Source organism: Mesoplodon bidens, assembly GCF_964165515.1.
Source record: "Mesoplodon bidens genome assembly, chromosome: 7".
Taxonomy (NCBI): domain Eukaryota; kingdom Metazoa; phylum Chordata; class Mammalia; order Artiodactyla; family Ziphiidae; genus Mesoplodon; species Mesoplodon bidens.
Genome location: NC_138164.1, coordinates 26652587 through 26667550, shown reverse-complemented (window position 1 = coordinate 26667550; position 14964 = coordinate 26652587). Strand labels below are relative to the sequence as shown.

The following is a 14964-nucleotide window of genomic DNA, read 5'->3' as shown; positions in this document are numbered from 1 at the left end:
AATTAGGGGATTAGATATACTATCTAGGTCAGGAGACCTCAAACCATAAACAGGAAATCAGAAAACTTGCATTCAGTGCTCCTGCAGTCACTCTCTCTGGGTGTGGTACAGACTCCATCCAATACAGCCAAGTGAAATGAAGTCTTAAAGGTGACCCTTGGAGAGGCAATGACACCATAGCTCTAAAACTTTCTAGAATAATTAATTTTCTTCTACCCATTTAAAACAACTATTGACATCATCAAGGCAGTGCTTAAGTATTCTTGGAGTGACATGGAGTAGAGTGAGTATTCTGAAGCTCCAGCTAAGAAAAGATGTGCATGAAAAATACCCCATTTTTCTATCAGGCACAAATACCAACTCGTGTCCACTGCTCCAAGCACTGCCCGTCCCATTCTTCTTCATCAGCCCCTGAATTATGTTCTTGCTACTCCTGAAGTGGGTCTAGCACAGAGGAAAAGTGTCTCCTGAAAAGGTGACTAGAGAGAAAGAACTCTTTAATTACCTTTCCTACTCCTAGTTCCAAGCCTTTCAAAGAACAAGTAGACCCCCTATTCAGTTTTCACTTCTCAGTCTCTTCCCTACCCCGTTCGTCACCCTATTTTGTTATTTAAATTAACTTTTTCTTCCTTCCTCTCTTTCCTAAAATGGTTTGACCTCTTTGTGTCTCTTCTCCAGCCTGACCTCCATCAATTCTTTCCTCCTTGGTTCCAGCTTCTTAGACCTGCCTGAGGCTGCCCTTTGCCCCCTTTTCTCATCCTTTCTCTTGAGTCCCTTCATCTCGTCCATTCCCGTCTCAGGCTCTCCAGATTCCCGGGCTGTTTGCTGGTGAGAAATATTTGCTGCAGCGAGGACCGGAGTCCCCCGCGCGCAGCCCAGTGGCAGAAGAGGGCGAGGCTGAGAGAAAGGCTGAGCTGAAGGAGAGGGAGGCAGCCGGTCCTCCCCGAGAGCCTGCAAGAATGCGGCAGGGGGCCGGGGGCATGGGGAAGTACTAACTCCCCAAGGCCCTGTTCGGGGCTTGAGGACCTGGCCCGCGGGTGAATTTCCTGCCAAGTGCAGCCGCGAAGCAGAGGCACTGGAAAGCAAAGAGAGGGACGCTGGGGGTGCCTATCCCCAGAGTAGGACCCACTGCGAACGCGGGAAGAAGAGAGGCGGGAGTCGTGAAAAGGAAAAACCTGTCTCCAGACTGGCTCTGGAGCGTCGAAGAGACTGAGGCGCTCGGGTGAGCACCCAAGGGGTGAAGCCTGCCGAGTAGTGGGCGAGGGGCGTGCGGAGGGAGTGCTGCGCGCTCGCGGAGGGGGCGCGAGGCTCCGGGCTGGGGTAGGCTTTAGGTGGCTGTTGGCTGAAAGGAGCAGCGGAGAGCGTGTGGCGGCCGCGGCGCTAGTGTGTGTGTGTAGGTGAGAAAGCGAGGGCCGAGCGCGAGTGCGAGCTAGGCACAGAGAGAGCGCATGTCTCCTCCCTGCGAACAGCCAGTAGCCGCTCCACCACCATCTTTTGCATGTGTAACATTTGCAGCCGGACAGAAAACCTCTCCCAGGGCTATGGAGACTGCGGGAAAAATCTGGCAGCTCGGGATGGATTGCTAAAGGGAAATAGTCATAACCCTAAACCACCCAAACCTCTCTCTTCTGTTTTTTTTTTTTTTTCTTTTTTGGTTGTTTTTAATTTTAGCGCCATAGTCCTCAATGCCTCTCTGAACAGCCTTTAGGAAGAGTGCGAGAGAAAGAGAGCGCGCGCCAGGGAGAGGAGAAAAGAAGATGAGGATTATCTGCAGACAGATAGTCTTGTTATTTTCTGGATTTTGGGGACTCGCCATGGGAGCCTTTCCGAGCAGCGTGCAAATAGGTAAGCTCTGCTCCGGTGGGGTATGCGTGTGGGTGGCTGTAGCAGATATCTGAAAGTGAGTCAAATGAGTTACTGATAAGCAATTTAGGGGAACCTTCGGCGGCTCCTTTCCCCTCTGCTTCCCTCTTCCTTTCTCCCCTTTATAAAAAGACTGCCTCTTTGGTGCAGGTTCAGTTAGAACAGCACAGAGCTGCCCACCCATCCGTCCTCAGTCTATACTCCTGTTTCCACCTTTGGCTCACGTCGCTTAAGTAGGATTGCAATAAGTTGGGGGAAAAAAAAAAAAAAACCTCCGTGGGGTTTGGTAGCATTTTATCTGATATTTCTTTTCATTTCTTTCTCTAAAGCATGAAGGGATATAGAGTTTGTTTAAACAAAACAAAACAAAACACCGCCCCCCCACCTTCTTCCCGTGCTGTACGCAGCAGCTTTCGCTATTACAGAAAGACACTGTTTGTGCAAAAAAAGCATTTACACCCACACCTCCTTGTCTTTGCTTGCTACCAGTTAACCGATTCCAAAGTTAGATCCCTTTCCCGGAACCTTTTCTTCTTTTGTTTTCCTCTTGAATCTTTTGCCCTTAATCCTCCCTCTCGACTCTATTTCCAGGGACCCTATCCGTCCTTGGCTTTTCTTGCTATTCTCTCCTGTCTTTTAATGGGAAGCAGCAATTGAATTTCTTCCAGCTAAGCCCAGCCTCAGACTGCATCATTTCTCGTAGACAGTGCACAAAACGGTGCTAATTAGGCTGAGTCCAAGAGCTGCATAAAAACAAAGTTCATGTCTCCTTTCTTATTTCCCTCTAACCTGCACGTCACCACATCCCTTCATTTCTGTATTTTAATGCAAATTATCTTTTCTTCCCATCTGCATGCATCTTAGAAATGCCCGGAGCTGGCTTCTGTAGCAGTGTGCTGAGAATCATGGGGAGGGCAAGAGAGAGAAAGGAAAGCACACTAAATGATCTGTCTCAGAGGTCACTGTGATCATGACAAATTGGGACAAGAAAAGGCTGAGCTGTCTTAAAGACTAAAATATTAAGCACACACCTTAGGGACAAAGGCAGTCTCCCAAGATGTGGCAGTCTCCTTAATTCTATATATTGGTGAATGGCAGTGGATTTGACAGTTCTTGGGGTGGGTATAGTAACATTTACAAGAGGAGACACTGAATGTGCTTTTTCTGCTGTTTTTAATAGGTGGTCTCTTCATCCGAAACACAGATCAGGAATACACTGCTTTTCGATTAGCAATTTTTCTTCATAACACCAGCCCCAATGCATCAGAAGCTCCCTTTAATTTGGTACCTCATGTGGACAACATTGAGACAGCCAACAGTTTCGCTGTAACAAATGCTTGTAAGTAAAACATAAGTTGTAGGTAAATGAGAAGAGAATTAAAATGGGGCAATAGAGAGTCCCCTTCCTCTGTATTATTATTATTATTATTATTATTATTATTATATTTTTTAGAAAGACATTCAAGATCTCCACAGTTTGCTGGTTACAGTGCAAATCAGCTAAAAGTAAGATTTAGTCTCAGGGATATTTAGCTGGTCTTTCTTTCCCTTCCTTCCTTCCCCCCTCCCTCTTTCTTTTCTGCCTCCCTCACTCCCTTCTTCCTTCTTTCTTTTTTCTTGAAATTAATTGAAGTTACTTTCTCCTTTAACATTTCAGTATTATTTCTACAACCTGAATATCAAGTTAGTGAAAATTGTACTCTATCTAGTTTTTGATTTCTGTTCCTTGGTTTTTATTTGCTTTTCACTTGAGTAAGCATATGTCTTGCTTTTAAAGAAGACATGCTCTCTTATACTGGTAAAAGCAATGGTAGGTTTGCTAACAGTGAGAAAGAGGGGAGCAGTGGTGTGGAGGATATATATTTGAGTCGGTTGGCTGACACTGCAGATGATCTGGTGATGTCACTTGAGACTGCCCTGCTCTTATATTCTGGGTTGTAAATGTCTCCTGCTATCAGGTAATGCATATATCCTGTGAATATAACTCCATGAATCCTTACCTTGGTGGCAAATCATGTTAGTCTCCAATCCACTGAATTTGCAAACCAACCCGGCTGGATCTGTTACTTTACACAATAAGATTGAGATTTGGTGATCTTACTTAACGCTATAATTAAACAGTTGTACAGAGCTCCCCTTCCAAAATACTGTATAACAATGTAAAAATATAATCAACTCTGTATTAATTTAAAAATCACTAAAATATGATCAGTCAATGGAACATTTAGATTGCATTTTCACTCTTGAGGGAAACACGTTTCACATACCTCCTTATTTTTACATGCTAATTTACTACTGCTCAAAATTTACATGTTAAGATAATGGTTATAGATTATGTAAGACATATAGGAATAGTTTCTATATAAAATTTTGCACAGCAGTAGTAAAATATTCAATCTGCACTGATGATATTTTTATTATATCAAGTTGAGCATATTTTAATTTTGAAAGTCCTCTTTCTGAGTACAAGAATGTGTATGCTGAACAAACTAGTGAAATTGAAAACAAGGAGTTTTTATGTTAGGAGGATATCTGTTTGATTAATTATTTTAATTCATATATATTTGCCATTAATTCGTCTAACAAGTGACATGATCACGTTTCCTTAATTTTTGACATCTAATTACTTTACTTTAGAACTTGGTTTCATAAGGAGGTTAAAGCATTTGACTTTTTTTTAAACTGCTACAATTGTATTAATTTGTAGGAATTCTCTAGTTCCTTTGGGTACTACTTAATTAAAAAAATCATTTTTTGTATTTAGTAATAAAGTCAATATCCATTAGAATGATAATTATATGGGAGTTATTTTTAATCAGAAATGAACATAAGTTAGAGTTAAGTTTGTGGATAGTCATTTTTGAAAATGTCTTGTTATTAATTTTTGTTCCAAGTTTTGATACAGATGTTAACATTTCAAACAGTTCTAGGTATAAAATATTCTTAGTATGTGAATATTATCTGTTGATTTAAATATTTTTCTTGTGTCTCTCTTGAGATTCTGTCAACAAAACCATTTCTAAGTTTAAAGATAATTCATGATTCAAATATATTTGAAGGTACTTTGTCTACAGTAACTTGCTATTTAAGTATTCATTTTTATTATTTAGTTAATGAAAGAATGTCTTAAAATTGGAGCTATATTAGTTTTATTTTTTCTAACTAAGTGCTTAAGTATTTTAAAGTTTGTGTTATGGCTTCCAGCTATATAAACTATAAAGTGATAATGCTTTCTTCTTCCATATCATATGTTAATCTCATTCAGGAAAATTTTAATTAGTATTATATTATTTATGTAATAAAAATATTGTATAAAATAAAGTGTTACTGGTAAAGAACCTGTAAACATAAGAAATTGCTAAGAAGCTGTACACAAAATGAAAAAGTAAAAAGTGGTTTAAAATATAGGTAATATGCTAATTTTTTTTCATGTTAGAATTGAGAAAATTAAAGCTGAGTAAACTAAGTCTGCTTATTTTGATTCCAAGTGTAAGGCAATATTAGTGGTGTCATGTTTTGCATAATCACATATAATTGACTTTGTGTACATGCTTAAAATATTTTTAAAAAACATAAATTGTAAATAAGGAAAAAAAAATTTCTAGTGAAGACAAGGAAAAATTTTTGACAAATGAGTATGCCAAATGTCCTTAAGGCAAATCTAAGCAGAATTTGGGAAAAATCAATGGTCAGACAGTGTGGGTCAGGTGATTGTTAAATGGACTGACCTAGAGCATGTAGACGCGTGATTTTCTAGTCTAATTAAAGGTGAAATGTAAGCAATAAGTATGAGGCAAACTCATATATCAAGTTGTATGCCTTTGGGTACAAAAGGATAAAAATAGTGTTCTGGAGAATTAACATGGAACTTATTCCTCACAGTGATACAGGCTAGATTTTGAATTTTTTCATGTTGGATTAAATATAAATATAATTTTTAAATATAAAAAAATATCTATGTGTCCGGCTAGGTTTATTTTAAATACGATTTTCCTGCAGTGTGCCCTTATAAAACTTCATAATCTAGTGTCTTTGTGAATAAGGGCCACTAAACAGGATATGTTTATTTTATGAAATGTATAGTAAAGACAAAAAAGGCAGATTAAAGAATAAAGAGTATTATGGGTCATCTATTGGACAGATGTAATTTAATGTTGGTTCTTCTGCCTCAAAATTAATTTAGCACTCTAAGAATACTTCAGACAATCTAAACATTCTGTGTATAGAGTTTACATACTGCGTAAGTATAAACCCAATTAACTCAAATTTTTCACTTTTGGTATAAATCCCAAGTTGCTGAGAGAGGGTGGGGATAATTTTGGCTTATAGTTTCACTTTATTTTTTACAATATTTGTATAAGATTAAATTAAAATATTGTTCTCTTTTTAAACTCTTCACATGGTTGAAAAATCACACTTTGCTAAGTATAAAACTGAAATTATAAGAAATACAGATAATATAGAATTATGACATATTTCAATAACAAAGTATAGGTGAAATAAATAGCCCAAGTAGTCAAATTTCAAAATGTAATTAAAGGTATACACTTCTTTGTTGTAATCTATTCAAAGTATGGGGTATGGCAAAATAGATATTTAAAACATAAATTCAATACGGAATGTCATTTAATAAAATATTATACAGTTGACCCAAAATAGTTATCCTTGCAAAAAAAACATGCTAGTTAAATTGAATATGTTCTTTACAAAACATTTGAGACAACCTGAAAAAGCAGGCTATGTTCTTATATTTTTCTAATAATTAATAAAGATATTTTGGTTTGGAGGATGATGTATCTTAAATTGGGCCAAAGAAGTAATAACCAAAATACTAAAGTAGTCTATCCCAAGTGTTCTAAAAGATAAAATGATGAGACATTGCAATTATTAATTCAGTCCAGTTATGTTAGCTATCTTGTAAAAGAATCAGTCCTTTAGTAAGGAAGGCAGTCTCTTTACAATATAATCCACAGATGTTCAGTTTCTCAAATGATTCTTTTAATTTCATATGAGTAATAGGAAAAACATAGTGAAATATATCAAGTACTCATGTATTGTCCCTTAGGTGAAATAATAAGAGAATTTTGTGGAATATTTCTAACTTTTTAAACTTGGATAGGAAAGGCCACTGGTTAATATATATATTTTTTTAATTTTTTACAAAAATTATGTTTATCTTACTCTCCTTTTCTGTCTGAAATCTGTCTGTTCAGTGGTTTACAACATGATGGATAGGAAAGTTGTATGTCAAAAATAGAATGCATATTATACCCTAGTAATGATGAGAAAGTTGTTCTTTTTAAGTTAAATATTAGTTTTGTTTGTGATGGGTTTAGTTATCAACTTTAAATACCCAGTTGTGTGCTACTTGTAAAAGTAGGTTGGTATGTAAAATATACTTGTTTAGTTAATCTAAATACATTGAAAATGTGACACTATATCCAGTAGGCTCTGCAGGCAGAGCTTATATAATAGGGACTTAATTCAAACTTGTTTAAGGGTACTAAATAATACAAACTTTTGGCTTTAATTCAACAATGTTTAAGTTTTGTACATTTTCCTTTTCAAGGACATGAAGTCCTAAACAGACATTCTAAGAGTTTATATTGGACTGATATAATAATCTTAAAAATGCTAAAAATAAAATTCTGATGGTTTGACCTGCAAAGCTGTTAGCAGAAATACGTTTAATACTATTTGACTTTTGATTATTTTTAGGGAAATGAGTGACTGTCATTAGGTTTCCTTATTTTGAATTGATAGCAAGATTCTATGTTGATTTGAAATAATTCTTTCATTTTATAATATTCTTTCCCTCTTTTTCTTAATTTTCCCCATGAGATTGATGACAAAGATGAGTCACATTCCTATGGCTTGTCCCTTTCTTAAATGATGCACAATTTGCATTGATATATTTCAGAATTGTCACAGTACTAAGCTTTCTTAAAGCCATTTGAAAATCTCTCTAAACTTGTTTTTTCTTGTGGATTCTCCCAAGTGTTTTTAATTTCTCAAAGAGGAAAAAAAATTACTTTCTGACATTGGGAAATATGTATATGTCTTATTTACAGAATTTTACTATAGTCTAAGAATTTAAAATGAAGAATAAATACCATACACCTTACAATTTACTACAACACATAGTTTTTAAACTGCCTTTATGTACATGATTTTATTTGACCTCAAGCTAGTCTTCGAGTGAGACTGTCTGAGAAGATGGTCATTATTTTTTAGTTAAGCCAGCTTTGGCTCAAAGAAGTTACTTGACTTGCCAAAGACCATGTAGTTAATAAGCTGCAGAGCCTGAGTTTGAACTCAGGTCTTCGAATTACTATCCTAGTACTTTAACCAGGAGACCATAGGATGTGAAAACTACATCTGTATTGAGATTACTTGAATCAAGAAAGAAAACAATTGTCATTTTTTTTTTCTAATTTAATTGTAACATCTTGAAGAAAATAGGGCAAGACATTTCTGGCAACTTATTCATTAATCAGATGGCAGTGAGTGATATAGCAAAGACTGAAGCCATATTGTGTAGTGAATTTGTCCATTCATTCACTAGATTAGATAATAAACATATCCATTTATTCATGAAACACATTTATCAAGGTTAACTATATTTAAGACACTATACTAGAAAGGAGCATACAGAAACTTATAAGAGTAGTTGTTGCCCTCAAGAAGCTAATAATCTAGGGGGGGAAATGTACAAGCCAGTTATCACAGTACAGTAAGACAAAGTATTATGACAGAGAAACAGAGTGCTATGACAGACATTAACACAGGAAGGAACATCAAACTTGGCATGGTATCCTAGGGGAGATGTTATCTGATCTGGGTGTTAAGACTCTAGTTGAGTTATTTGACAAATAGAAAGGAAGGAAGGCATGCCTGGCCAAAGGAGCAGAACGTGGCAAGGCACCAAGGTGTGGCAGGGCCAGGTGTGATTGAGCCACTGGATATGGTTTAGTCTGGCTGTAGTACTGATTGTGCTGGGAAGTAGAGGTGTGCTAAGGGGCAGGGCTTTGTAGATCCACACAGGATCTTGTAGCTCTTGTAAGGAGACTCTTCTGAATAAAAAGGGGGACCCATAAATGATTTTAAAACAACAGTGACATGATGAGATTTATGTTTTACAAAGAACAGGATGATTTCAAGAAGGAGAATGTATTAGAAGGGGGCAAAATGGGAAGAAAAAATCAGTTAGTTGAGTCTTGAAGTAATGCAATTTAGGATGATTATGTGCTTGAATAAAAGTAGAAGCACTAAAGAGAGAGAAAAGTACATAGATCTAAGAATACAAAACTGTTGACAGAACTTAATGATAGATTGGTTCTCTGTGTGGGAGAATGGAAAGGAAGTATGGTAAGAATTAAAGATGATTTCTTCAATTTTTGGTCTGGAAAAATGATTAGATAGCAGTACCATCAACTAGGAAGGGACACACAGGAGCAGATTTGAATGGGGAAGGTGGGTATAGTGTGGATGTACTGATTTTGAGGAGTTTAAGAGACATCCAAATGCAGTAGAGAGTTGGACATGTGTATCTGGAGCTCTTGGGCTCAGTTTGAACTAAAGAGAGTCATTTGATAATGGCTGAAACCATGGATGTGGGCAAAATCCTACAGAGAGAGCAAAAGCAGTGAACAGAATGTTGAGGACAAAAATCCAGGAAATACGGTACTTGAGGGACAGGGAGAGAAAAAGAGACTGAAGGAAATGGGTCAGTGAGTCCAGAGGAAAATGAGGCAAGAGTAATTTCACGGGAGCCAAGAAATGGAAAGAATTTCAAGTAAATAGTCATCAACCTTGCCACTGGCTGCAGAATTTTAATAATGAGTTGCACGGATAATTGATCTTTAACAAGTTTTTCCTTCTCTTTTCTTTAGTGTTCTTTTGTATTTTGACCAGCAAAAAAGCAAACTTTATTAATCCCACATAAATTCTATTAATACATACTCTTTCATGTATGTTGGCCTAGAATAGGCTTATCTTTTATTTAGAGGTAGGGAGAGTCTTTTCTGGACTTTTGAGCCAGATAGTCTTCAATTTACAATCTGATAGCGGGTAAGTTACTTAACAGTTTTGAGCCGCAGTTTCTTCATTCATTAACATACAAAACACATGAGTTTTATGAATATTAGAAAAGCGTTTGGAAAATATTTAGCCTATAACTATAACTCAATTAAATTTAGTTGTATTACATTCTCTGTCATATAGAACATTTATTTCTGAACCAATGCTAAAACTTCGAGTTTATTTATATTTTCTGTTTATATTTTGAAAAAGCAATTTACGTTTTGAATAAATATATTCTGTTGATATTTCATAGGAATTTTTTTGACCTCTAACTGAACTGTTAATTTTAATTTATATACACAAATCTAAATACATATTTGTCAAAATTATTTCTAAGTCCTATGAGAGGGTAACTTTGTCTGGGATCTATGGACCATTTGGAGAGAGAACTGGTTCATGGATGGATTAAAGAGATTGATGAATTCTCATAATTGCATGCAAAATTGTGTGTTCATGAGCACAGTGTGTGTGTGTGTGTTTTTACAGAGAGACAGTCTAAACTTTTGAACAGCTTCTTAATGAACTCCAGTTACAAGAAAAAAAAAAAGCCCACAGCCCTAAAGGAGCTACACATATATTAGATAAACACATAAACACACAGCACTTCATTCTCTACCTTCTTCATTTCCAAAAAAAAAAAAAAAAGAAGAAGAAGAAGAAGAAGAAAGCCAATTGGATTTTATCTTTGAAACTAACCTGGAATTTTCCCATAAACTCCATCTCCAGTACCTTCTTCCTTGTCATAGAAAATAATCAGTGTGTCCTAGCTGGAAAAATGCTTGCCTTGGTCCTCTGCCTCTTAAACTGTCATCATATTATTTTTATTACTTCTCTTACTATCAAAAGTTCTACATATTCCACATCAGCTCCTTCTATTTTTATCACGATTTACTTTCTCCCTTAACCATCACCACTCCTGCAACAGTGTTCTTGAAGGTCATCAGTGACTTACAGATTAGTAAATCCCATTGTTCCTTAGTCATTGTCTTTTAATTTTGTAGTTTGCAGGATTTGACATAGCTGATAACTCCCTGTTCTTTGAAACTCATTTATCCTCGATAATAATAATAGCTACTGATTATGTTCCAAGTCTCTGTGTTAGTTACCTCAATTCTTACACAACTCTAGAAGCAGGCATCATTATTATTTTAATTATTTATGTGGAGAAACTGAAGATCTGTAGTTAAGAAAATGTGCCTAACGACAAGTATCCAGGGCATCAGATCCTGAAGTCTGTTTTTCCTGCCATTCACACTATAGTATCTTGGTTAGTACAGTATTCACAAGATAGCTATCACTATGTGACAGTAGCTAGATAACTCCTAATTTAAATAGAAAGATGTTTTCTTCAAACTTAGTTCTTTAACAATATTAATTTACTCCAGTGTATATGTCCATTTTACATTGGGCATCGAGATTTCTATGTGATTTGTAAGGCAGCACAGAAATTTGAGTATTCTAAATGATAATGCTCTCATTACTTTATATTTCCAAATTCATGTTATAAATACCACCAGGTGTAAAAATTAATAAGTGAGTCTTTATATGTTACACAAACAGTGTTGGATACTTCATTAGTTGGCCAACCTACATAAGTTTTATAGGAACGTTATTTGATTTCAGAATAACTACATCTATTCGAAATGAAACATATTTTCCCCAGTGCTTTAAAGATTTGCTTAGCTGTCAGGGATTTCATTTCAGGTTTTCCTTTACAGGTTTTTGGATTCCAATAAACATAGTGAGGATTGTCTTAAAGATCATCACCCTAAGTCAAATTTTCTTCAGTCTTCATAGCATCATCACTTGTCTCCAACTTAATAAAACTACTAGTGTCATAAATAAAAAGTTCAACGTTATCTCAGAAATAAAGGGTAAAAAAATTGAGATGTAGTATTTTCTTTGAATAAACCATTGTATTTCTCCAGTTACAGCAAAAATTACACCATAAGATGTAATCGTTGTTTGCTTACTTTTGTTGCTTATCTGCTTTTTCTAAGATAGGCAGTTTCTCATCAGTAACTTTAAATATATTATACCCTGTGTTCTTTCCATTTTTCATATTTTTATCTTTTTAAACTGACACAAAAATTTCGAATAATTTAGAAGTCTTAAAAAACCAAAATATTTTTGCAGTCTCACCACATAGAGGTAATCACAGTAAATAGGGTTTATAGATCTTTCCAGACTTCTTTTCTTATCTGTATAGACCTAGGTAGAGAGATAAAGAGTATTATAAACATAAGGTACTAATATATATCTATTGAATAAATAAAGCTTTTTAATAAAAAAGATATTAGTCTATACCTATATTTTATTATTTTATTTCATTTATCATAAAAAGTTTTCTGTCAGTTATATACTATACTTATATAGAGCTATCTTATTTTCTTTTACTGCTACATAATGTCATTGTGCAAAGTTACTATGATAAATGTACACTCTGGATCAACATTTAGGTTGTTTCCACATCTTTTATATTACAAACAGAATAGCAGTAAAACTATTTGAATACCTGTGTGAATATTCCTGTAGGATTAATTCCTGGAAATGAAATTACTATATGAAATAATGTGGATTTTTGCTTTTAGTACATATTGTCACTGTCTTGTCCTCAAAAACAAAGTATTATTTAAATTTACAACCACCTAGATGTGAGAATAATTGTTTTTCTATGACCTGCTAGCACTAGTCATTATCAGTCTCTTGAATCTTCACTTGTCCTGATGGGTAAAAATGACATCTAACTGCTACTTTAATTTGCATGTTTTTGATTAACAGTGTGGCTGAGAATATTTTCCTATATTTATAAGACCATGTATATATTTCTGTGTGAACTGTTGTTCTTTTACTTTGCCAGTGTTTTCTTTTTTATTTGAGGGAGTGTTTTACATGCTAAGAAATGAACCCTTTGTCATGTATGTTGCAAATTATTTTTCTACTGTGCCTTTGGCTTCCACCTTCATTTATGATGCCTTTTACTGTACAGGCATTTTAAATTTTTATGTAGTCAAATCTGTGAGTCATTTTCTTTATGGCTTCTGGGTTTCATGCTATGCTTATAAAGGTATTCCTGTCCTTAAAACTATATAATATTATTCCACATTTTTCTAGTATACTTTATGGTTTTAAATTTATTTATAATGCTAACTCTTTTGGAATTTATTTTCTTATGTGTGTTAGGAATTGATCTTTATATTTTTTCTGCTCTATTTATTTGAATAAGCTATTCTTTTACAACTTCTTTGAACTGACATATTTGTGCAGATCTCCTGTGATCATGACTGAATTTGAGCTTGAGCAGAAGTTCTGCATATTACCTCTTCTCAAGTTCTCCTATTTGCTTTTCTTCATCTACCTTTCCTGACAGTCCCTAGTGGTCATATTGCTAGTTTTGATATTTTTATCATCTGCTTTCTTGCTCCATCTATTACTTTCCTAGGTTTTTTCCTGTTGTCATTTAACATCTGACCAGGTCCTCTTGCTTCTATCTCCAAAGTACATTACAAGTATTTCCACCTTTCTCCATTTCTATCCCAGAGTTCTAGTCCAAGTCAAGGGTACTTTTCTAAAAATTTCATAGTTAATCTGCTTCTACCTTACCTCTCCCCATCCACTTTACATACAGGAGCCAGTGGTTCCCTTCAGAATTGAAAGAAGAGACATTTTTCTTTACTTAAAACCCTCCAATGTCTTTTCAGTCTCTTGGTGTAAAATTGCAACTCTTTAACAGGCTCTGACTATAAGCATGATATGACTCCTGCCCATCTTTTTGCCTTGTTCTCCATGCTGGAGTTTGCTCATTCTTCTTTTTGTTTCCTGAACATTCTTTAACCCTTTCATTCTTTTTTCTATACCTTTGTACTTTCCATTACCTTTTTTTCGAGAGGGGCTGTTCCTCCAATCCAGTTATTGCTTGACTAACTTTTTCTGAATCTTCAGGACTCAGGTCAAAGTCATCACCTAAGAGAAAACTTCCTTGCCAACCTCTCTAGAGTAAGCTTTCCCACACCCAAACTCCAATCACTTTATATTGCATTACCAACCATACGATAATCTTTGCATTTATTACAATCTGTAATTATTATTTTCATTTGTTTACATATTTCTCATCTATAATTCCCCACTAGAAAATAAACTCCCAGAACTAAGGGCTTTATCTGCCTTGTTAAACAATATATCCTCATAGCCTTGCACAATACCTGGTACAAAGCAAGGATCAGTAAATATCTTTGAATATATTAATGAACAAGATGTGATGAGTTTTCTCTCCACTTATCTTTGGGGCATCCTTAAGATAGCTAAGACTTTTCATGTGTTATCTTAGAAAAAAATGAGCAGAACATATAAGGACAATGAGGTAGTGGATCCAAAATAAATGTTATGTGTCTTCCTTATCTTAAGCATGCTTTCTTCTCATTTGTTTTCATTAGAGTCAATTGATGGAATGGGTTAAAAAAGGAGGAAAATAAGTCCTATAAAGTACAAAGTGGGACTGTTAATGCAAATTGACGTACATTGTGCTGGCCAGAGAGCACTTTGATGAATTTAAATCTGGTAGAAGAGAACTTCTAGGTACTTATAACATGTGGTGTCTGCTAACAAAAGAACTAGTAAATGCTGATACAGTCCTCTTTCAGAATAGGAGAAAGCCTATGTGGAAAGCCCAGGTGTACTAGTAAGCATACCAGGTGTACTAGTAAGCATACTCAGGAGAACCATCTGTTCAGACTTTGACTGCTTCCTTAGCACTTCTTAAGGTTCACGAAACTAGAAGACTTGTGAAAGAAGGGATCTGGAATCAAACGTATGATGAAAACCTGTCAATTCTCTCTCTCTCTCTCTCTCTCTCTCTCTCTCTCTCTCTATATATATATATATATATATATATATATATATATATATTTTTTTTTTTTTTTTTTTTTTTTTTTTTTTTTGCGGTACGCGTGCCTCTCACTGTTGTGGCCTCTAACGTTGTTGAGCACAGGCTCCGGACGTGCAGGCTCAGCAGCCATTGCT

The 14964-nt window shown here is 35.4% G+C and overlaps 1 protein-coding gene across 3 annotated transcripts in view; it reads left to right on the top strand.

The window, feature by feature from the left end:
- Positions 1-1464: 1464 nt before the first annotated feature.
- Positions 1465-14964, top strand: part of GRIA4 (glutamate ionotropic receptor AMPA type subunit 4) — a gene marked incomplete at its 3' end in the record, with an annotated part of 515808 nt that continues 502308 nt past the window's right edge. For all 3 annotated transcript variants that reach the window (XM_081240207.1, XM_081240208.1, XM_081240209.1), the window contains exons 1-2: positions 1465-1845; positions 3044-3202. In XM_081240207.1, the coding sequence (XP_081096333.1) occupies positions 1758-1845; positions 3044-3202 (247 nt within the window). In that variant the 5' untranslated portion in view covers positions 1465-1757. The remainder of the gene's footprint in view (positions 1846-3043; positions 3203-14964) is intronic.